The 23,748-nt window shown below is 44.2% G+C and overlaps 2 protein-coding genes across 3 annotated transcripts in view; one reads left to right on the top strand and one right to left on the bottom strand.

The window, feature by feature from the left end:
* The first annotated feature begins 352 nt into the window (after nt 1-352).
* On the top strand, nt 353-14,626 carry HDDC2 (HD domain containing 2). The gene is made up of 6 exons (XM_006278015.3): nt 353-461; nt 3,900-4,021; nt 6,722-6,824; nt 9,412-9,480; nt 12,258-12,396; nt 14,480-14,626. The coding sequence occupies exons 1-6, from the start codon at nt 405-407 to the stop codon at nt 14,584-14,586; spliced, it is 597 nt and encodes a 198-aa protein (XP_006278077.1). The 5' UTR covers nt 353-404; the 3' UTR covers nt 14,587-14,626.
* Nucleotides 14,627-15,185: 559 nt separating this feature from the next.
* Nucleotides 15,186-23,748, bottom strand: part of TPD52L1 (TPD52 like 1) — a 102,337-nt gene continuing 93,774 nt past the window's right edge. For both annotated transcript variants that reach the window (XM_014611028.3, XM_014611029.3), the window contains 2 exons: nt 23,565-23,625; nt 15,186-20,633 (listed from right to left, as the gene is read on the bottom strand). In XM_014611028.3, the coding sequence (XP_014466514.1) occupies nt 20,508-20,633; nt 23,565-23,625 (187 nt within the window). In that variant the 3' untranslated portion in view covers nt 15,186-20,507. The remainder of the gene's footprint in view (nt 20,634-23,564; nt 23,626-23,748) is intronic.

Here is a 23,748-nt window from a genome sequence, read left to right as displayed (position 1 = left end):
AGTTTCTCTTCCCTGGTGGTGTCAGGTAGCAGAAAGGCAAGGAGGCGCCGAAATCGTGGGAAAGACCCAGGGGTGTAGGTTGTAGCCCTGTGGGTCTAAGGCAGGAGTCAGCAACGGTTTTGGGCAGAGCGCTGAAAATATGTGCCACCTCGACTTGTAAGATGTCGGCATGCCGGGGGGACGGTGGGGGAGCCACGAGGGGTCTCATCCTTGTTTGTGGCAGCGCAGCCCCAGCACCTTCCCTGCCGTCCACCCCGAGAAGCAAAATGCCTTCAAGCGCCGGTGCCAGAGGGTTGTTGGGGCCCCAGGGCGGAGCTCAGGGCGGGAGCAGCGCGGGGGCGGGGCGGGGCCGGGGCCGGGGCCGGCCGGGCCCTGCTGCGCGCTTCCTGCAGCCGCCGGGCGGGATGGCGGCGGGGCCGGCCGGGCTGCTGCCTTTCCTGCGCCTCGTGGGGCAGCTCAAGGTGGGCGCGGGCCTGGTGTACGTGCGCGCGCCTGCGTTTGTGCATATGCATCCATGGGCATTTGTGTCTGAGCGCGCATCTGTGCATGTGCATTGGTGTCTGCATGGGTGAGCGTGCCTTTGTGCACGCGTGCTCGTTTGTGTCAGCGTGGCTGCGCGTTTGTGTATGAGCATGCATGTGTGCATATCTGCGTGCATGTCCATTTGTGTCTGCGTGGGTGCATTTGTGCACGTCTGTGCGCATGCGCGAGTGTGCATTTGTGTGTGCATTTGTGTTTGCATAAGTCTGCGTTTGTGCCTACATGTGCATGCATGTGCATTTGTGGCTGCATGGGTGTGTTTGTGTACGTCTTTGTGTGCATGTGCCTTTGTGTTTGCATAGGTCTGCATTTGTGTCTGCGTACGTGCGTGTGCATTTGTGGCTGCATAGGTGCATTTGTGTGTGCATGTGTGGATGTGCATTTGTGCCTATTTGTGGATGTGCATTTGTGTTTGCATAGGGGTGTGCGTGTGTGTGCATGTGCATTGGCTGCATGGGTGCATATGTGTGTATGCATACACATTTGTGTGAGTGCATTTGTGTTTGCATAGGTGCGTGCATGTGCATGTGGGTGCTTTTGTGCATGTGCATTATGCGTGTGGTTGCGTTTGTGCATGTGTGTATGCGAGTGTGTTTGTGTATATATGCTTGCATGCTTTCTGCTCCCTTTCAGGGTTACTGCCTGCCCCTCAGACAGGGAGGGGAAACTGAGGCTTGGGGCTGCTGTGACCCAGCAAGGGCTTCCTCCACTAAGAGCGGGTTGGGCACCGGGGTGAGACCTTGGTGCTCCCTGGCATGTGCCCAGAGAGGCAATGGCAGGACCGCCTGGATGCAGCACCCAGCAGGTAGCCACAAACCAGAGGCTGTCTTTGTTCTCAGATCCTGGCCTTGTCTAGGAACTATTTGTCCACCTTTAAAAGAAAGCGTGGGCCTAGCCCACCAAGTCACTCATTGGCCTTCGGGGGCCACAGAAAAAGGGGACCACAGAATTTGTGTGATAAAGAATGAAAACACCAGGAATGGGAGCTCAGGTCAGAGGTTCAAAACAAGTGTGCCAAGTGGGGACACAAAGAGTCTGGCCTTGTTTGGGAGGGCCGCACCAGCATGCAGTGGATTGGGACTTGCACTGGGGCTGAAACATTTGCCTTTAAGTTCCAGCATAAAAGCTTTGAGCCAAAACTCAGAGCTACTTGGTGCCAGGGCAGACACTGGGTAGCTTTGGCAATGGCCCTCAGAAGCAGGACAGCATCAGTGGGGTAGCTGGCAGGCAGCTGCAGAGGAGAAGGCTGAATCTGGACTGGCATAGGGAATTCAAATAGGGGGAAACCCAAGTTTTAGCACAGCCTACAGGACACAGCTGAAAGAGATCCTTCTACTGGGCAAAGTGGGGGCAGATTCTTCAGTAGACCAGAGACCTGTTGTTTTTTGGTTGGCTGATTTTTCTACTTCACTGAGGCTTGAGTCTGAAACTTTTGAGCCCAGTTGCATTTCTGTTCTTCCATGCCTTGAGCAAATTATTAAAGCCCTAGTTTAAAATGGGGATAATGCATCCTGTGCATAAGTTGCAGAGAATAATTACAGTAATTAATGTTTAAACAATGAAGATATATAATGCTATTCAAATGCTGAATATTATTTGGTCATGCTGCATGCATGCAGGTTAGGAAGCTGGAGAAGACAGCATGTGATGATGGGTTGTGTTGTGTGCATGGGTAATGATTGTTAATAGAGCCTTTTCCGAGAATCAGTTTCTTGTGCTTTTGAACTAACTCTGGCTTTGTAGCAGTACTTAGGACTCTCAAACAGTGTGGCTCATGTGCGGGCCGGGAGCAGTCCAAGGCCCTTTTTTCGCGCGGCGGGCTGTGGCCAGCAGCCCGGACACGCTAGGTTGGGGAAGATAGGCGGCACGCTAGAATTAGGCACGGACGCTTAGTGGTTGATTTAAAATTATTTTACTTACACCGAAGATGGTCGCGGTGCAGGCAGGAAAACTTGCTTGAGTTGCGGTTACAAAACAAAACAAAAAACTCGAACCTGCAGAACGTATGGGTACGTCGCAATGGGGTTTCGGCGACGGGAAGAAAAAAAACTGCAGGACTTGAACCCCGGGTAGAGCTCTGGATTCACTCACACGAAGTTTGCTAGGCTCCGTGGAACTTTGCGCGCAGGGAAGGGTACGTCAAGGGATCAGGGGGCGACGGGGAGAGGCTAGAGGCTGATCAGACCCCTATAGCCAGCTCTAAGGTACACGCGCTGGGTCTCCGCAGCACACCTAGAGTTCTCCTCAAGATGTTTACGGAGTCCCCCCTTGCAGGGTTCTCCTCCGGAGATCTCTAACTTGGGCGGAAACCACTCAAGCCTCTTATACGGCTAGCAAGCCAATCACTAGCCGCCACGATTTCTGTGTTGCAACAAAGAAATGCACCCTGCAAAGAAAGCTACAAGTGGCGGGAAATAATTCAGCAGTGCTGAAGCGCACACACACAACAATCACACCCTTGGGTTGTGACAGCTCAGTGGTGCATAAAGCTCAATGGAGTGAATTTTCACTGGAATCACTTAAGATGGGTGGGCAATTATTTTAGCTGGAGGGCCGCTTAACGATAGGGGCTGCAAAGGTAGCTCCTCCACTCTCCCTGGTTGCCATCTTGGGACTGTGAGCCATGGGGAGTCACGTGCCATTGGGCCAGGCTAGCTCTACGCGGCCATGTGTGGCTCCGCACTGGAGTGCTAGAAGTCCTATGTGGAGTCGTGGAGATAGCCCGCCCATCCCGGCCTGATGGTGTGCGGCTCCAGCCTGGAGTGCCAAGAGCCCGACGTGTTGGCCTAGTCTGGTTTGAAGGCGCGTGCCAGCAGACCTGGCTGGGTAGGCTCTGTGCCACCACGTGCAGCTCCTGGGAGCTGTGCACTGCCAGGGGGGCTCTGCCTGCCATGGGCCAGGAGCACCCCAAGGGCCTGCTGCTGCTGGCGACAGCAAAGGGCTGTGTGTTGTGGCAGGAGTCCCACACTCCCACCCACAAACCACATCCCCACCCCTCCATCCCCGGCCCCTGCAGGAGCTCCCCTCCCCACTCAGCAGCTGGTCAGTTGGGCACCATTGCACTCAGTGCCTCCACATGGGGCTCCCAGCTGGAGTACTGGAAACCCCATGGAGGTGGAAGCACAGAGCCCACCCAGTCCAATGGCAGGTGGCCTCTGAAAACTGGCACCTCTTGACAGCTTTTAGAGCAGCAGCCAGGGGCCACTAATAATTGTTTTTTGGAGGGGTCCCACAAGCCAGATAGAATGGCATGGTGAGCCGGATCCAGCCTGTGGGCCGTCTTTTTCCTGCCCTAAGTAAGATAAAAACTTGGAAAACGTATATTTGTAAGTTGATTGTTGTTAAATTTTTCCCGCTAGCGAGTGCCACGAACAGGCTGGGTGTACAGGAACGTAGAGAAACCAGAGAGTGTATCAGATCACATGTACAGGATGGCAGTCATGGCTTTGGCAACTGAAGATAAAAAGCTCAATAAAGACAGGTAAGAATACTAATGGTCATCATGACTAACTCAGTACAATTTGAGTGTTTTAAACTAGTCATTGACAGAAATACCTTACTTGATGAGCTTTAAGTTGGAGGATGGACACTGGAATACATATTTTTATATCCTTGGGCAAGGTGATACCTGCCCTTGGGAGATAAGGTGATTTAAGAATTATTAACTTACGGTGCAAGATCCACAACATGTAAATTACACGTAAAATATACTGGGATCCAGAGTGGGCAGACAGCCAACCTCTTCCAGCATAGTAGGCTGCTATTATAGGGCGCCTATACACAAGCACGGAGGCTGCTCCGATGCACTGGAATTCCAGCATGTCAGAGCGGACTCGATTAATCAACTCTGCTGGAGCATGGCCGTTACTGCAGTCCAGCAGCCTCCTGCATCATGTATCAGCATCCCCATGCTTTAAAATGGTGGTGGGGATGCTAGAACTAAAGCTCATTCAATGAGTTTTAGTTCAAGCACCCTGCCACTGTTCTGAAGAGCGGGGATGCTGATACACGAGACGTGGTGGCACTTTAATTAGAGCAGCTCTCAGACCTGCTCTGACTAAAGTACCCCCATCCTCTCCCACCACCAGAGCAGGTGTAAAACTGCCCATAGCGTTTTGGCAATAGGTGACAGGAGAGCAGGTAGTAGCCTGAGCAAATAGCTGCCGGAGGACAGTCAGTTGAAATGGACCAGAACTGCAGTCAATATCATAGGTATATCAGTGTAACATGCTAGTATATAGTTATTGGGGTTTTTTTAGCAGAAGAAGGACCAACTTTATACTGGAGCAGAGTGGTTTTCATTGGTATAAGCCTGCCCTCCATGTGTCTGCTCCAGTTTTATATTAGTGTAAAAGTATATTGCACTGGTGTAAATACGGTCTGTCTGCACTTAGTAGCTGAAAGCAGCAATTTGGGCAGTTTAACTACATAATGGGTTTCAGCTTGTTTTCTCTTGATTGATTCTTCTCTGAAGAATCACATTCAGAGAGGATTTTGGAGAATTACATGATGAAGTAGAATCCATCTCTTGTATTGCTTCTGACAGATCCTGTTAGCTTTTGGAAGCAATGAAAAAGCATGTCATTGACTTAGTATAGAAAGGAAAACATAATTAGTATTGGATCATTTGCCAAGAGGCATATGGGATCATATTTGCTTTGTCACCTCTGTGAACTAATGGAAATAGAAGGCTCTTATTACTAGAAATTCAGGTTTTCTAATGCAGCATAAACTGCTTTAAATTACATTGCTGATAATTATTCCTCCTCAGGCATTATTCCTCCCCACCAAACTGTTCCCTTAGTCCAGCAGAGAACATTCACAGCCACCTTTTCAAATAGGCAAATGAAAGAGGGCCTGATTTTCCTACTTTTACATTCTGTAGTTACTTACATTTGCAGAAAAGTGATTGTAAACACTGACAAACAGTTTTAGACTGCACAGATGTAAATACCCTTGCAAAGATGAAGGCAATACAGCATCAGACCTAAAGAATGTAATGTGCCAAAGGTTTCTTGGCTTATTTTATGGCAGAGGTAGAGTAGGTCTATTCTTTTTTATTTTTTAAGATGTTAGACTTAATGTGTAATCCACTTCTCACAAATGGGCTAAATACAGAGACCTCTATATAGATGTGCATATCATGTCTCTCGCCATAGTACTGGTATGCCTTTCAGTAATTAAGCAGCATAACTTACCCTTTGCCTGCTCTCTCATTCATTCTGTTCCCAGGCCTAGGAGTATTTTGTTTTGTCATTTTGACTTGTTTTATATATGGGTGTCTCTTTATTGCTATATTTCTGTTAGAGAAAGCAAGGTCAAAGAAATGTGCCATGTCCTTGCAGTGGAAGCTGATGAGGTTTGTGCTGATCTTTAATTCCTGTGGGAGTTCATTCTTCAGTCTTGGGCCGCCCTCTGAGAAAGCTCTATGTAATAATAAAGAACAAAACAAAAAGCCTTGAGGCCAACTAAAAAAAATGGATTAATAATGCAAACTCACCATTGTGAACTGCTTTGGAATATATAGATGATAAAACTTGTTGATGAAAAAGCATTGTTACTGGCCACATTTTTTGGGAAAAGGGTTGTTAAAGCACAGAAAGGTTTGTTGACTTCGTTGTGAGCCATTGAGACCTACTAAGTTAGTTATTGCCTGCAGAATCAAGAAATCTGTGCTTGATTAGTAGTTTGCTTTGAAATTTGCTCTGAAATTTTAAAGTCCTTACCAACAGTTAGAGTTAAAGGAAGCTGGGCTGTGCATACTTTTGTGGTTAATTGAGCTGTGAGTATATGCATATATTTTGTCCATTGCATATTAAATTTGGCAGAACTGTGTCTCTTGTTATTTGAGAAATGCATATTTTTTTCTTATTGTTTGGGTAGTAAAATGTATAGTGTTGTTAAATTCTTATGTGCCTTGCTTTTGGAAATGATCTGTTGGTCTCAATACTATTAACTTTTTTTTACTGTAAGCAAAACTTTTGGGTCATGGATATATGTGCATACGTAACAGGAAATAACAGGATTTAAAAGTATATAGGATGAAGAGCATTTTCCTGAGTACAAGGGTATTTTAAATATTACTTGGAGGGTACAAATTGAGCATTTTGTTAAGATTGCTTAAACTGAGCACAGCTATGAAGTTTATAAACTCATCATTTTATTCTTTTCTTTCTGTCAGATGTATCCGACTAGCTCTGGTTCATGATATGGCTGAATGCATTGTTGGAGACATAGCCCCTGCAGATAATATCTCTAAAGAGGAGAAACATAAGCGAGAGGAGGTTGGTATATTTACAGAGCACTAGACTGTATTGGCAGGACTTTATAAAAGTATTAAAACTGTATTTGTGGACTTGATCAATTCAAGCTAGTTGGGAGATATTCAAAGCAACATAATTATAGGTGCATATATTTGTAGATGTATTTTGAGACACACCCCTAAAACTACCTGCTAATTTGGATTGTGGCTATAACACCACAAGGGGCAGGGTTATCAAATCAGGGTACTTATAAGTATTCAAATATCAGACATGGGCAGCTGAACTTGCTGGATTTTCAGTAGCTTGAGACATTAGAAATATTGCTTATGTATGTTCTTGCTTAATTTGGGTGGTGTAGGAGAGAAAGGGGTGGATAATCGGAGAGCCTGACAAATGTGTAACTGTCTGTGTGCAGTTATTTTGGGTGTTAATGCTTCTGTTGTCAGCAGAAACATGTCCAACATCCGCTTTCTCTCATTTCTGGTCCTTTGTATGCAATAAAGCAAAAAGCAAAATATTCCTTCATTTGCAGCTAGAGGGCCCCACTATGCTTAGTAAAACTTCAAAGGGTCTGAAACAGGAAGAATATTACTATGCTTTCTTTACCCCTGTTTGGCTGCTAAAGGTTTTTAAAAGAGTAATTATAGCAACAGGTACCACACAAAGAGAAGTTTGAATTTAAAAGATTAGGTGTTATTCAGATGTTTGCTTAAACATTATATTCATTGTCATTTTTGATGAACTTGTTTAAACTGTTCTTTGTTTTAAAAAAACCTGTTTTCCTCATGCCTCCTAGGAATGTTCGTTTCACTAGCAAAGGTCAAATTTTAATGTATTTAGGCACCTAGAGGCATTTTCAACAATACCTAGCACCTGGGTATTTACATGCATTTATAGGTACCTAAATATTTAAAACATGTTCCTAAATGGCCCTTGCTCCCATTAGTTCCAATATAAGTTTAGCCATAGATTTCACTGGGAACAGGGGGTAAGTGTCCCTAAATATTTATCCTGCTGAAATATTGAATCTTTTTAAATAAATAATATGTGAAGTGGCAAGTTTAGGTATAGGTGTATAACTGGCATTAAGCTTGGTGTTTCTTGAATTGTTCATTGTTTCAGTAACAGGCCTTAAGTGTTGGTGGGGAAACACTAGAGAAGGACAGGAATAAAATTACTTAGTTGCAGCAATGTGGAAAGGGGATTCTGCTTAGACCAGCAGTTTGATGTGTCAAGACTGGCCTCCAGAATTCTGCTCTCCCTAAAATAGCATCTGTGGTTGGGAACCTCGGGCATTTTTGTATGTGCCTGGGGCTGCCGGACTTTAATTTAGAGCGGCTCTGAGAGCTGCTCTAATTGAAGCACTGCAGCGTCTCGTGTATTAGTGTCCCCGTGCTTCAAAATGGCAGCAGGGACACTTGAACCAACGCTTGTTCAATGAGCTTTAGTTAAAAGCTCCCACCACCATTCTGAAGCATGGGGATGCTAATACACAAGATTGGCTGGAGCACAGTAATTACCATTGGCTGGAGCACAGTAATTACTTCGCTCCAGTAGACTTGATTAATGAAGTCTGCTTTGACGTGCTGCAATTACAGCGTGTTGGAGCAGCCCCGTAGCACATGTGCAGGCACCCTCTAGGCCCAACTTCTGATGTGCATTGTTCTCTTCTTTTTCCCTACGACTGGGTAGTTATTTGTGGTACTTCTGGCAAAGCTCTGAGGATTTTTTAGATAGGTTAGTTTTTTTTGGTCAGTGTGTGTACTTTGGAGTTGCCTTTATGGAATATACTAATAACTGAAGGGGTGCATCCAAACGAGTGCACATGTGCTGGGTGGCCCCTCAAAGGCTTTGAGGCACTGCAGAATGGATGCAGTGCACATGAAAGTTTTCTCCGTGCTGCACATTTGCAGTATGGAGGCAGAATTAGATGCCAGGAACTCCTAATATCTTTAAAAAAATGTAGCAAAAAAAGGAGGCACTGGCTAGAGTCATGCTCTGACTGCTGGCCAGGCTCTGCACACTCAGATCGCTGCCAGTGTAGCCCCAGGAGGCCCCCAGTGCCCCAGGTAAGGCTGTTGGGGCCAACCTAGGTGCTTGCCCCAGCTTCCTCTACCTCATCTGGGGCAATTTGCTGCGTGCCAAAGAACATGTGCAGGGGTATGCCTGGGGACAAGTAGCAGGGGCACAAATATGTGCTGCTGCTATTTGCCCCTGGGGAAACGTACATTCCTGTTTGTGGGGATGCGCCCAAGAAGTTTAGGTATTGTCCCCCTATTCTATAAGCCTGGGAGGCAGAGTTGGTAATCGGAGGGTCAGTACATTGGACCCTAACTGCTCATTTTCCTCTAAACTCACTTCCTGACTTCTAGTTGGCTACTGAATAGATTCAGATTATTTCTTCCTTTTTTTTTAGGTAAGTTCTTTGCTATTATTTGAGCACCTCTGATGTGAAGAATTTGTTGCACAGCACAGTACTTTAGATGTACACCTATGGAGAGATTTATATGTTTCAGTTTTGCTAATGCAAGCATAGAAGGAGGCAGTTACTTTGCCAGAAAATGAAAGGAAAGGGGTTATACTCAAATGATGGCCAAATCTCTTTCAGGCAGCTATGAAACAGCTGACCCAACTGCTGTCAGAGAATCTCAGAAAAGAAATCTATGAACTTTGGGAAGTAAGTACAAATTATCTGTATTTCTGTCTCTTTGCTGAAAATCCCTGTCTTATTTTGGTGAATGTTTGCCCAATCAGCACAATCAAATCTAGGAAATTTAGTTCAGTGATATGAATACTCTCCATTAGCCTTTTTCATTGGACAACTACTGTAGTACATAGGCAGAGTATTATTATGGCTGGGGTTCCTTGCATATTTTTTTATTATGCTATAGGTTTCACTGTTGTCTTGTACAAGACTTGGTTCCCCATCCTCATCTATACCCAGCCTATTTTCAGCATATGTTACTTTTTAATCTTTTTCATTACACATATGTGCATAGTTTTGATCATTTGTCCTTGCTTCTACCTTCATGCTAGAAGCTCCACTTTACTAAATCGTGCTGAAGTATCCCTGTAACCCACTGAAAATGCATGCAAACCTTTGGTCTTCCCAACTGCTAAAAAAACCCAGTCCTCTGAAGCACTTGACAGATGATGCAGTCAGCTGTGTAGGGGTCATTCTGTTGCCTTGAGCATCTCTTGAGGAACTAATGTAACAGGTTTGAACTGGGATGGGGTCTGTGCAAGACATTTTCCTGCAGCTTTGCAAGTAGCATTGTGTCCTGATCTGTGACAATCCTTTTTTATTTCCAGCTGTGAGCAGAGTGGCACTTGTTTCCATTTGTGCTAAAACTGTTGGGTAGTTTTGAAGCCAGAAGAAAAATGTACCAGGAGGAGGCCACCAAAACTGTTTTCACTTCATTTAAGGATATAAACATAAGTTAGTAGGCAGCAGAGTTTTTCTGGCACTGGACTAGAATGACCGACTTGTTCCAAGGCAGACTGGCACTAGGATCTGGCTACTTCCACAGCATTTTCTTACCACCCAGCTATGGCACAGCATGGGCAAACACCCCAACCCTGCTTCCTCCTCCTTTCTTCCACATGGCCAGATCCAACAGCTTCTCAAGTCATAGGTTGCCAACACCTTTACACAAATTACTGGACTTATAATGTGTAGTGTAGTCTTCTGTCCCTCCCCTTAGTTTGTTTTTATTTCAACCTGCAATCTTGCAGTAATCATTTTAATAGTCAGTAGCTGCCATCTTAGAGTGATGAAAAAAGAAGTGATTTCACACTTGAGGTATAAAATAATTTTGCTAAATCTCCAATACTAGCATGAAAGAAACTGGAAATGTTTACCTTCGTGTAGGCCACAGCCTGCAGTTGCCACATAGTGAAGTATTTCTTTAGGTTATAGTATGCTGCATTGCATGCAGTATCTGGTGTACATGGAGGCAAAGATAAAATTATTTTCAGCTGGTTGGTTTCTCACCCCAAATTAATTTATGGCAACAGGGCAGACCTTTGTGAGCAAGAGGAGACAGTGCTAAAGTTCTTACTTAGGATGCTGCAACAGGAAAATGTAAACTTGAACGATGAATAGCACTTAATAAAACAAAATCGCACAAGCGGTTGAATAAAATAAGTCCAAGAAAATAAGATACAATGTTGAACAGCATTTTAAATTAAGTTATGCATTGACGTAAAGCCTTAGGCTAAGAAGGGAATCAAGGGGAAGGATGTAAAACTGTTGAAATGGAATCTTCAAATCAACTAATGATTAAAGCTTAATTGAAAATTTAAAAATGTAATTTAAATTCAAATTGATTCTTACACCACTCTTTCACTACTGTCAAAGTCCTGATTTTGGAACACAAAGCAATGAATGTAATAACAGAGCCAATTTTTAGTAATGTGTCAAACACTCAAATGAGCATGACAAGTTCATTATCTGAACACAACTGTGCTGGAATGACAAATCAGGATCTTGCCAGTAGATATGACAGTTCCACTATTGGCTTGTTGGACACAGAATGTGGTATACTGTTAACTTGTTTGCCCGTGCTTCCCATGTTACAGGAACTACAAGTTCTGACTGAGTTTAGTAGCAGCTTTGGTACCTGATTATTGCTTTCAAGTCTCTGGCAAAACAGGGATGTTTTATCTTTAATTGTGCACAGCTCTCATCAGTGGGAGGAGTTAAATATATCTGAGAGCAGAATTTGGCCCAGTATGCACTTTCATAGATTTATCTGATGATGCCCACTGATGTCAGTGACATTGGACTAGGATTATGACATTGGACTAGCTACTCCCACAGCTGCTGAGGGTATTTAGTTAAAAATAACTCTCACAGAAAGAAGAGACTCCTGTGAGCATTTTTATGCGGTTGGTTGTAAACAGAAAGAGAAAAGAGATCAAATCTCATACAGCAGGCTGAAAATAACAGAGTAGTCAACTGGTTTCAGGTTACCACCACAGATAGTAACAACAGAATTGTTCAAATCAGCTATAAATGTGAGCAACTTAAAACAATTAAACCATTGCACAAGAAATGCCCACACTTCATCCCAAAGAGCCTGAAATGAGCAAAACCAAGCAAGATTTTTTTATATTATGTATTTTAATTTATCCAGTTTATTTTAAAACATACAGTATAACCAGTGTTTAATAAGTATTAATGTCTTCGTACAGTTCTCAGTTTAGTAAGCACTTCAGTACATGTTTAACTTTCAGCATACATCTTTCCTCCGCAAACTATTTAAGCGTGTATTTAAATCCCATGAAGTTTAGTGGAACTTTAGCACGTGCATAACTCTTAACTGCTTTGCTGAAGAGTGCAACAATGTGCTGTGAATTTCTATGAAGCAGATTTTACTACTGAAGAAAAAGCTCTTAACACTGGCGCTGTGTGTTTTAGCTTTTATCTCTTTTAATTGCACATCTGTTCAGGAATATGAATACCAGTCTACTGCAGAAGCCAGATTTGTAAAAGAACTGGATCAGTGTGAAATGATACTCCAAGCATTTGAATATGAAGAGTTGGAAAAAACGCCTGGAAGACTGCAGGACTTCTATGATTCAACTGCAGGTATGAATCAGAAGCGTAGTGTTTGTCTCATAAACAGAAATGGGAGTGAATTCTAAAGAGGGACTTCCCATCATTTTCGTGACTACACAAAGCTTTTTGTAGGCTCCAGGTCTGTAAACAAGTGGGTCAGTGCCATTGACAATGGGAGTACTTGCATAAGTCTTTGAGGAACAGGGGTCACAATGTTTTAACCCTTGACTGTAATTACAGGGCAGAAAGTGAGTTCCTTGTTGAAAAAGAACAGTAATGTACCAGTTTATAGTATGCTTGTTAAATTTATGATGAATGGGATCTGATCACACAAAGGAATGGAATGGATATTTCAGCGAAGTGGAAAAATAAGTCCGGCTTTCAGTATCGCCAAAGTAAACCTGGAATCAACACAGTCGCCTTCGATCTGTTTGCCTTAGGCCTGAGTCTTATTTAATGCAGCATAATGAGGCCCAAAAGAATAAATCATGTTTGCATTCACTCAAAAGCCCTTTTAAGCAGGTCCCTTTATATCTTGACTGTGATCATATGGAAGAATGTGAGCTTTAGGCTGCAGTACCTAAGCTAGGTATTTTAAGTAGCTTGGATATGTCTACACAAATGGCATTGACTGCAGGGTAAACCTACCATTAGTATAAATTGGAATCAACCCTGAGTGGACTGCTTCAGAGATGGTTGCTTTATTACTTATTATTTCCTTCTGTAGTACCAACTGCCTATTGTTTACTTAAATCATCTTTGCAAGGGTAGACAAGGATTTTTGTGTGGTATCTTTTATTGTGTCAGCTGTATAACTGGGAGAGCTGTTGGACCTGTTTTCAGTCATCAGGTTGCCTTCACTAATTGTGACCTGAAGGGCACTTGATGCATGAAAGCTTGTCCAACAGCTCTCCTAACTATATAGTTGATCCAATAAAAGATATCACAAAAAGCCTTGCCTCTCAAATATTCCTTGGACCATCATGACTACAATACTCCAGTCCTGCTACAACACAGGAAATAGTTTGCAAATTCTGGTTGAATATTTTTGGCCAGGGAAAGATCAGAGGAGTAGAAACATCTCATTTTGCCAAATCACTGTAAAGTGGACCTCCATTGAAAAAAAAAAAAAAAAGACTAATTAACCTGAAAGAATAAGTAAATGTTTCAGATCACTCACGTTTGGGGGTATGGGGCACATTTTGGTCATTGAACTAAGAAAACCCAAACCCTTAATACTCGTACAGCTCTGTTCCCATTGACATTAGCAGGTGTTTAAGTCAGTTTCATCTGCAGAGGAACAGCCAACTAAAATGAGTTTGGAAATATAAAAAATGGTAGGTGTATTCTTAAGTAATCTCACTGGTGTTCTCTCATCTCCAGACTCACTCTTGTGAAACTGGAGGTGATGGATTTACAAGCTGCAAGAATGGAATCTGGAGCTTCATTTCCGAAAAGAAAATGGATCCTTGTAGCCAAGTGCTCTGCTCATTCACCACTTGCCAGACAAGCTGAAAGCATTGTACCTAAACTAAGATTTAACCCTTTCTCTTCCCAGAATATCTACACAATGTGTTTGCTTAGGCAATTGGCATGTGGCCACTATACCAGGCTATGCCACTTATCCATTAAACCATATACTTTTCATTTTAGCTCCAAATCAGAAAAACAGTTTGCACATACAACTGTCCCTATTCAGGATAGAATTTAAGCATTTTTTTTGTTATTAATGTGTGGTGAAATCTCATTAACTGTATGCATGTGCTTAAATGCTGCTATGAGTAGGCATGTTCTTGATCACACTCCCCAGCATAAACTGCTGTTCTGCTTTCCCCACCTCAAACAAGGAAACAAAAAAGTGCACAGATCAGGATAAGCCATCAAAAAAATGTTTGGCTGAATTGTTGAACAACTGCTCTATTCTCTAGTTGAAGTTATTTCTGACAGATCACAGTTACTGTTCACTACTAATGGGAGAATTTTGTACTAATTTGTTTTGTAAAAATAAATAAATTAGGATTTCAGTCTGAGTCTAGAGCAAGAATACAGGCAACTTGTTACGGTTAGAGAAATCAGAGAGCATAGTAATTGTTCCTTTTCTTTTGTCTTACAGGAAAATTTAGTCACCCAGAAATAGTTCAGCTTGTGTCTTCTGTTATTACAAAGAGAAATGAAAAAATATCTGCTACAAATAAGCCAAGCTCATCAGACATTGTCTAGTTGTTGCTCCTAAAATAAAATATTTATTATTTTACACTCATCTTTCACTGCCACAGCATCATTAATTTAAGAAGTTTTGGGGGATATTTTTTCCTTTACATTTATTGGAAAAATGTAGATGGGATGTATAGGATAACTTTGCATTCTAGATCACAGGATGCTAAGGATCAAACACTATGAATGGGGCTGCTTTTTTATTAGCTTTGAGTGTTTGATGGCACTTCACTTGAAAGCACTTTATCCTGAAGACAGAGTACATTTCACTGCAGGCAAAACTAATTACAACACTGAATGACATGTAACTCCTTTTAGTCACTGAGGAAAAGTCTAATTATTGTCTTTAGGCATATATCCATCAGAAGAATGTAACCTAATAATGATAAATCCAGCTCAGAGAGAGAGAGTATAGTTCCTTCCGTGTGAAGTTTCTCCTTCTACAGAGATTTCTACTCTACCTGCAGTCTAATGAAAATCCTCTATGTGCATTTAAGCCTAATGCATGGGCACACATTTATACAAGCCATTTATTTTTTAGAGACCGGTACATTCTTTGAAATAGTGTGAAATGCTGTTCTCTGACCCCAAAACTCATTTTGTGAAATTATTTCAAACTGACTGTTCCTCTGTGACTTTTTTTTTTTTTTTTTTACTGATTTGACTTTTGGGTTGGTTCCACCATCATTGCATCATGTTGGCAGATGGATTAGACTGTATTCAGCAGGCACCAGATGAATTTCCATCCTGCTATTGTAACCAAAGCTAATGCACTAGGTTGGAAGGGAAACTGCCAAAGTTATGTTGGAGGGACCAGCTTGCTGTGAGTTTGCTACCAGAGAGCAAGGATGTTCTCTACTTCCCCCAGGAGGGAGCTGAAAGACCCAAGTGATGCACCTAAAAAGAAAACCAGCTGAGGCCTCTGAAGGACTGAGGAATGGATGGTAATATGGTCTAGTCTTGGCTCTCAAGAATTGGCTGTTAGAAGAGTGAGTATCTGAAGCAGGGGCAGGCCGCATTTGTCCCACCAGGCACGCGGTGCTCACCAGTTAATTGTATCCTGCTCAGTCCTTCCACCCATGTGTAGTGCCCCCCTCCCCCCCACACTCCAAAATACCCTATTGTGCCTTGTTCTCACCCTCGTGGGCAGAAGGGCCTGGCTTGGCCAGCACACAGCTTTCATGGGGGGCTGCTGCAGCCCCCGGGGACCTGCTCCACTTCCCTGGTCTTCTGCTGGTTTCAGGCAGCAGGTAGGGAGAGGGCAGCAGCGGAGTTCCAGCTGGGCAGGAGTACGGAGCCTGGGGCTGGCAGCAGCATGGAGCCTGTGCCTAGGAGAGCAGCGTGGAGCTCGGGTGGGCAGTGTGTGGGTGTGAGGGGGGTGTGGGGACCCCTCTTCACTCCCCTCATGGCACGCAGCCCCAGCAGGCAGTGGCAGCAGCAGCAGGTGGGGGTGCTCAGGGCACTGGTGCCTGGCGGGGCGCAGCTCCAGCCAGCGCTGCACGTGGCAACAAGGGGCAGCCTCTACCAGGTCACATGTATTGCCAGTGCTCCCCACCAGGCACGTGTAGCCTCCACTCACATGGCACAGGAGGAAAGCCCCAGGCACTGGAGCCAGCTGACTTCCCTACCCTCCAAGGAAAGTCGCTGGCGCTTCCCTCCTGTGCCATGCGAGTGTGGGGGCCGCATGTGCTTTGCAGGGAGCACTGGTGTTAGAGGAGGCCTGGCGGAGGCTGCGCCCCTCACCATGTGCAGCACTGGCCAGAGCTGTGCTCTGCTGGGCACTGGTACCCTGACTGCTCCCACCTGCTGCTGTTCTGCCATCAGGGGAGTGGGGGGGGTACCCACACCCCACAAACCCACAACACAATCCTCCACATATACACAGTCCCCTAACATACCCTATGCCCCCCCACAGCCACATCCCCTCACAAACCCACCCCACACCCTACCATATACACACACATACATCCCAACATATACGCACACCCCCCAGCCACATACCCCCACAGTATACAGTAAGAATTTATTTTTGAGTTATTCTGCAATCACCTCTATATACAGTATACAAACACAAATTATGACAAAAACATTTTTTGTAATAAAATTGAAATATGTTATAGCAGGTGTTTGACTTGTAGAACATGATTTGTTTTTTTTCTGGTTCCAAGATTGCAACCACCCCCTCCTAAAAGGAGCATTTCCGGGGGTCAAGGGGAGGGACTTTCGGTGGCAAAGGTCAGCGGCTGGGGGGAAGGACTTCCAACCCCAAGATGGTGACCAAGGGGTGGAGCTGCCCATGCGGCCCATGACGGCTAGCCAAAACACATGAAGCGGCCCTTCAGCCAAAATAATTGTCTGCTCCTGATCTGAGGGCCCATGGTCAATCAGCAAGTACAGTTAAAATTGACTCAAGCAGGGACAGAGGACAGCGGTGCTCTCCCCTACCTTGGGGGTCTTCAAGAGGAGGTTGGATAGATATCTGGCTGGGGTATTATGATTCCAGCACTCATTCCTGCCCAGGGCAGGGTGTTGGACTTGAGGATCTGTTCAAGTCCCTTCCAACCCTAGAAACTGAAACTATGACACTGAGGAATGAGAGATCAGAAGATCAGTTGTGTCACTATTCTGGGAGCTAGTGAAAGCTCCAAGGCCAAAAAGCCTATTTATGAAGTAACTGGGCACTTCTTTGCCCTGGGTGACTGCAGAAATGTACAGGGTAGCAACTGAACCACTGGCAAGGCAGCCACTATTTGCACCTCCCTCCTAGTCTAATTCAGCATCCAGGTCTTGACCCCTCATCACCCCTCTTGATTTAAACTACTGCATTTAGGAATAGCAGAGTATCCAGAGGCAGCCAGGCTGAGGTAGGTGGTGCCATATTTGATGAAGGGATTTTAGCAGTGAATGGAATGGGACTGATCCAAGGCAGTTGTGTTGGAGGCAAATGCAAAACTTGTACAAGATGGTGCTGGACCCTGTGCCAAGATAGAATATCTGCTGGCAGGTCAGCTAACATGGAAAGGACCAGTTCCAGTAGAACAACAAAAACCTTGTGTGTGCGGGTGAGAGCAAACCTGGATACAGGATTAGTTAGTGCTGTCAAGGATCAAGTAGCTGATGTGGTGCATGGCTTTCCACTGTCATGGATTTAAGTGGTTGAATACAGAGAAGCAGGTGCTACAATGTCAGGTGAAGTCACTGGGATCTGTCACTGCAGTTTCTTATCCCTGCATTTTCTGGGCATTATAGTAGGCCTAGCTGTGTACCAAAAGGACATGAGTGTACAAAGCCTCTCTGAGCTTTTATTGGAACCACAAAGAGCCAAAGGCCTGGAGGTGATAGGTGGTGGCAGTGCAGTTGCAGCTTGTGGAAACCTAGATGCTGTGTGGAGTTGAGCCTCTTATGTCTGAGAGAGCCTTGAAGGAGCAAGAAGCTTTCATGATGGGATGATAAAATGCAAAAGAAGAGGACTTCTGCAAGGAGGCTCAGATGGTAAAGCTTCACCTGGACTGGGATTAGGTATCAGAGAGAGCTGGTACTGGGAGAGGTAAGCTGCTATACTGCATTTTTTTCACTCACAAATCTCATAATTCTTAAAAGTTTTTCCAAAGATGGAGTCCCTGCCCTGTGAATACAACAGAACCTTCTATTTCAGCCCTCTTCTTTGTTAAGGAAAGTTTGAAAATACAATAGAGCAAAAAGCCAGAATAGGCTGTTTTCCAGAAGCTCAACATTTTTAAGCCTGCACTTTGATGGAGCGGGCTTAAAAAGTTTTTTAAATTTTTTATAAGGTTATTTAATTTTTGAGACTGGCAAAATAGCACCACTCTGTTAAAACTTATTTTAAATCTCTGAAGCAGTATTTAAAGCAAGGTGCTTACCTGCACATATGCTTGGTATCGCTGGGTTGCTATATGCTGGTAAATCAATGCAAAATGTTTAATATGGAAATGTCACTCTAGAAAAATGCTTCCATCCTGTGCAGGTACCGGGGTAGGGTTATACACAGTTAAATAGTTATGCCAATGCACTGATTCCATTATCTGGTTTACAGAGCTTTAAATAATGATGGGTAATTTCTATAAGGTGGAGTCTAGCTATAAATTATTTTGCTGGTATAAACCACCAGTTTGTGCAATATTTTTGATAGTTACAAATAGTTACATGCAGTATCTGCTTAGCACTACAGAGTTCATTTCAATGGACAGCTAAAGATACAGAGTTTAAGTAACGAGACTCCATTTTTATAAACTAATTTTTAATAAGAATAGCACTAACTTCATTACACAAGATATATGTTGACCTATAATTGTTTTCTCCTTTTAAATAAATTTTCTGTTTATGCACAGAAACACTGCAACAGAAGCTGTAAACTGTCACAAGAAAACTATTTGAAAAACTAACAATTTACTTCTATAATAAAATAAATCACATTAAGGTAACATGAGTATTCACAGTCAAACTGTGTTTAGTCACATGGATTAAGGAGGAATTTTAACAGTACAAGAACTAGAACATACAAACCTCACAAAACAAAAAAAACTTGTACAGAAAACCAGTTGAAACTGGATTTTCCTAATGAGTTTTTAGCAAAATCTACAAGTCAGCATTGGAACAGCTGATTTGAAGCTTTGCATTAGAATCAAGCAAACTAACCCATTTTGAAAATAGGCCAAGCTCCCTTCCTGGCCCCCCACCCACCCCCAGTCCAGTTTCGTACTTGATGAGCCTGTGTTCATCTCAATCTGGTAAACTGGGTAATACAAGGTGCAGTGATACTGCAGATTGAATAGTGGAACTTCTTTTGCCTAAGTTGGAGAGCTGACAGATCATTACAATGAATGTAGAGCTTCTCCCCTAAACATTATAGTACAATAAAAAGGATATAAGGAATTGTGGCATCTCTGGTGATTGGCTCAATGTTGTTTCTAATTGCTTAAAATCTGTCCTGAGATTCACTAATGCAGGAAAGAATATGGGTCATTGTTTCACTTCAACTCACATACTCATCTGTGTACTGCAAAATTCAGATTTCATACTAATTACCAGCTTTGTAGGCTGAAGACATAGGCCCTCTATCTAACCTATGGCACATACTGAGTTAGTTACTGCATGCGTAGTCTCTCTTAAGGCTCTAATTCTGGTGCAACTTGTTCAGTTCAGTCAAAAATAAGCTTCCCCTTATTTCCAAATGAAAGACAGAAGTTTCACCATCAAGTCTTACCAACCACACAAAAAGTAATAGCGCATGCTTTTAGATGGCAACTCTTCTTGCTATGGTAGAATAGCTGTATCAACTTAGTCTTCATCTAAATAACTGTGCATTTCACTGCCCCTCACCTCTCATGATGAAGTGAAGTTCAACACCAGATTAAGGCAGTGAATAAGGAAGAGACTTTTTCTGTAAAAATAAATTATTCTATTTAACTCCTGCAGTAGCTTGGACCGTGCGCACATATTCCTCAGCAAAGGGCACCTGGCCTCATTTGGTGGATAGCTTGCATAAAGCCGATTACTGTCTGCAGAAACCCCTGCACAGCTCTGGATCCATCTGTCTGATGTGGCACTGAAAATGGGGTTACATATCCAACAGAATCCTCCATATAAAATTCCAGAGGTTTCAGGAGATTTTGGAGGGGGGAGTTCCAGAAAGCAAGAGCTGTTTGGTCACTCACATTTTAGAAAATGGACCATTAAAAACTGGTAATTTGTGTGCAATTTCTATAGAATACAAACTGCTTAATGAGGAAATAGCCTATTAAAAGTACAAATATGTACAGAAGAATTCCTACACTACAACATCAGCGAGGCCTTTTGCAAGGTATTATGGAGACTTGTATCAAGCTTAGTATGGGAAGGCAGTATATAAAATGGTTGATGGGCGAGTCTCAGTGCAGAGGATGAAGGTAAGCAGGAGAGGCAACAGCCTAACACTGCAGCTCCTCTTCGTTCTCAGGAAGTCGTGTATCTGAAATAGAGCTGTGAGCACTGGCGTGGGCTGCAGAACTGAGAACTTCTTCAAAACTTCCCCCGTTTGTTCCACCAACCTTAGTCTGAAATAAGGTGAATAGGGGATAAAAACAGTAAGTTTCTTCATTCCAGTCCAGAAGGATTCTAATTTGGCTTCTATTTTCCCCTAAGAAATGTTCAAAATTTTGTTTTAAAAGAAAGCAAGACAAGCTGAGAAGGCACACATGCCAAGATGCAGAAAGCAGATTATTGGCTCTTTTAAAGAGCAGGTAGTAATTCAAAGCACACTGGAGCCAATAATTCTGTGGACCCTGTTGAGTTTAATAGCTATTGCATGGCTTTCTGTAATTGCAGGAAACAGAACTCAATGATCCAAAGTAGCTTCATCTGGTGCTATGCACCTACAAACAGGCTGTGCAGAACAGCTATGTTCCATTCTCATTTCGGAGGACAGTGATTTGTTGAGATGTTTTAGATCACTATTTGTTTCGATTCAGCTGAATCTGTTTTGGAGTTTCAATGCTGTTTCAGAGATTCAGATTGGCCGGGGAGAGGCAGGCACAGCCAGGTGGCTGCAGGTTCTCCCATGGCTTCTCCGACTGAGCCTGGTTCTGCCCTGGTGGAGGGAGCGGTGGGAGAAGCCCTCCTGGCTGCCCTGCCTGGCCCCAGCCTCCTGGCACTTAAAAAAAAAAAAAAAAAGCCCTGCAGTCACTGGCTGCAGCAGTGGCGACTGGGGCCTCTGGACACTTGTGGCAGAGCCCCCCCCGCCTATGCAGTGCGGGGCAGCGGGGATTGTCCCCACCCCACCTGGCACCCATGGTGTGGGTGTAGCATGGCTCGGCAGGTCACTGCACGATGTCTGGGGCCACTGGGGCCAAACCGCGCCAGGCTCCAGCTGACTGCCAAGCCACGTTGCACCCGTGCAACCATGCAATGTGACAGCTACTGCGCAGGTGCCAAACCGGGGGGCGGCGGGGAAATCCTCCCTGCTCCCTACTGCCCTGTGCTGCGCAGGGGGGCTCTACCACAAGCCCTCAGAGGCCCTGATCACCGCTGCTACAGCTGGTGAGTGCGGGGCTATTTTTTCCCCCTCCAAAGTGCTGGTGGGCTGCAAGGGTGATGGGGCTGGGCAGGGCAGCTATGGGGGCTTCTCCCACGGCTCCTCTGGCTGTGCCTGCCTCTGGGGGTGCCATGGGAGAAGCACCTATAGATGCCTTGCCTGGGCGCTTCCCCCGCTCAGCTCCAGCCTCCCGGCACTTTAAAAAGAAGGCTGCAGGGCTGTGCTGGACTCTTCCCGGGGCGCCTCCAAAACATTCTGAAACATCCGAAACGTATCGGGTGGTTTCATTTTGTTTCGGAGATTTTTTGGAGCCTTCCGTTTCATTTTGGATTCAGTGTTTTGGGTGCCGAAATGGGCTAAAACACCTCTGAAACGAAACGGCTGCCGAAATTTCGCACAGCCCTACTACAAACTCCATCCTAAAGCTGAAGTAACATGAATAAATGCTGGCAACCAGGGAAGGAGTGAGGAAGATGATCTTAATTACATGAAACATAGTCCTTCAGTCTCCAAAGGATTAATCCCAGATAATCCTTTGCTTCATCAGCTAGTACAAATTAGATTATCACTTCAAATTTCCTGTGAATGTGGCAGCACCAAAAAGGGGCTTCCAAGCTGGTGTCTGATATAGCCCTGAGCTAAGGTGATCGCTCTAGAATCACAGAAAATTAGGGTTGGAAGGAACCTCAGGAGGTCTAGTGATCCAATCCCCTGCTCAAAGCAGGACCAGCCCCAACTAGATCTCATCCAGCCAGGGCTTTGTCAAGCCAAGCCTTAAAAACCTCCAAGGCTGGAGATTCCACAACCTCTCTAGGTAGCCTGGTTCCAGTATCTTCCTAGTGAGAAAGTTTTTCCTATTATCTAGCCTAAGTTTCCCTTGCTGCAAAATGAAACCATTGCTCCTTGTTCTGTCATCTGCCACCACTTAGAACAGTCTAGCTCCATCCTCTTTGGAACCACCTATCAGGTAGTTGAAAGCTGCTAACAAATCCCCCCTCAGTCTTTTCTTCTCCGGACTAAATGGGCACTTACCCACATGCGGCGAGTCTGCTCTGACACACTGGAAATCCAGTGCATTGGAACTGGTGCATATTATTGATGTGCGGATGGCTAAGTGGCGCAGCACATGTCAGCACTGAGAAAATGGTGGGTGGTGCGGTTTGAACTAAAACACGTTTGATGTGCTTTAGTTCAGAGCGCACTGCTGCCCTTTTCTCAGTGCTGACACATGCCATACTGCTCATGCCCATATCTGATGCAGTGCCAGGAACTTTTAATTAGTGCAGATCGCTAATTAGAAGAGCCCAGTGCTATGCCAGGAATGTGTACAAATGCCCCTTAAGCCCAGTTCCTTCAGGCTCTCCTCAGAAGTCATGTGCCTCAGTCCTCTAACAATTTTTGCTGGACTCTCCAATTTGTTTCACATCCTTTTTTGGGGGGGAGTGTGGGGAAACGGGACACAGTACTCCAGATGTGGCCTCACCACTGCAGAGTAGAGGGGAATAATTACTATCAGAAATGACAACCTGTTCAGTACAAACTTTCATATAGTTCTGAAGGTTTAAATTCAGAAAAAGCAATTGCATGAGCTGGAAAATAGACCCTTCTTACATGGAAAAGAACATTTAAAAGTGATCAAAGATGTGGGGCCAGATCCTCAGCTTGTGTGAATCAGTGTAGGTCTACATATCCATTTATACCACTTAAGGATATGACCCCAGTGGGTTCCTTCTAAAAGGATTTATGTTGGCCAACAACGGTTTATTTGGTATTCAAGGAGCCAGGAAAGGACATTTATCTGCAATATTGCCTTCATTTTCTTTCACTGCATAGAGCTCCATGAAATCCTTGACAGAGCAGTGACATCCAATCTGGTTTTGGCATAAATGACAGTGATGACTAAGCTGTCACACTTTCACAAACACAGCCACATAATTCAGTCCCGAATCTTTACCTTAAGGCTTGTAACAGTGGTCTCAACCTTTTCCTCAAAAGATTTGAAAGTTGGAGAATTCCTAGGAGGAAAAACATAATGAAAAGAAAAAGTTACATTCAAAACTCAATTGTGTCCAGTAACAGTGGGGGTCACTCACCCAACTTCCACCAGACAATGATGCCAGCACAAAGGTTGGTTTCCA

Source organism: Alligator mississippiensis, chromosome 1 (assembly GCF_030867095.1).
Source record: "Alligator mississippiensis isolate rAllMis1 chromosome 1, rAllMis1, whole genome shotgun sequence".
NCBI classification, from domain to species: domain Eukaryota; kingdom Metazoa; phylum Chordata; order Crocodylia; family Alligatoridae; genus Alligator; species Alligator mississippiensis.
The sequence above is the reverse complement of the archived record's forward strand: the minus strand, read 5'-3'. Positions and strand labels throughout refer to the sequence as shown.

Excerpts from the sequence above, each read along its gene's own strand:
- HDDC2 (XM_006278015.3), top strand. The coding sequence starts at position 405 with ATGGCGGCGGGGCCGGCCGGGCTGCTGCCTTTCCTGCGCCTCGTGGGG. Across the intron at positions 462-3,899 it reads GCCTCGTGGGGCAGCTCAAG|CGAGTGCCACGAACAGGCTG; the intron begins GTGGGCGCGGGC and ends TTTTCCCGCTAG. Across the intron at positions 4,022-6,721 it reads AAAAAGCTCAATAAAGACAG|ATGTATCCGACTAGCTCTGG; the intron begins GTAAGAATACTA and ends TCTTTCTGTCAG.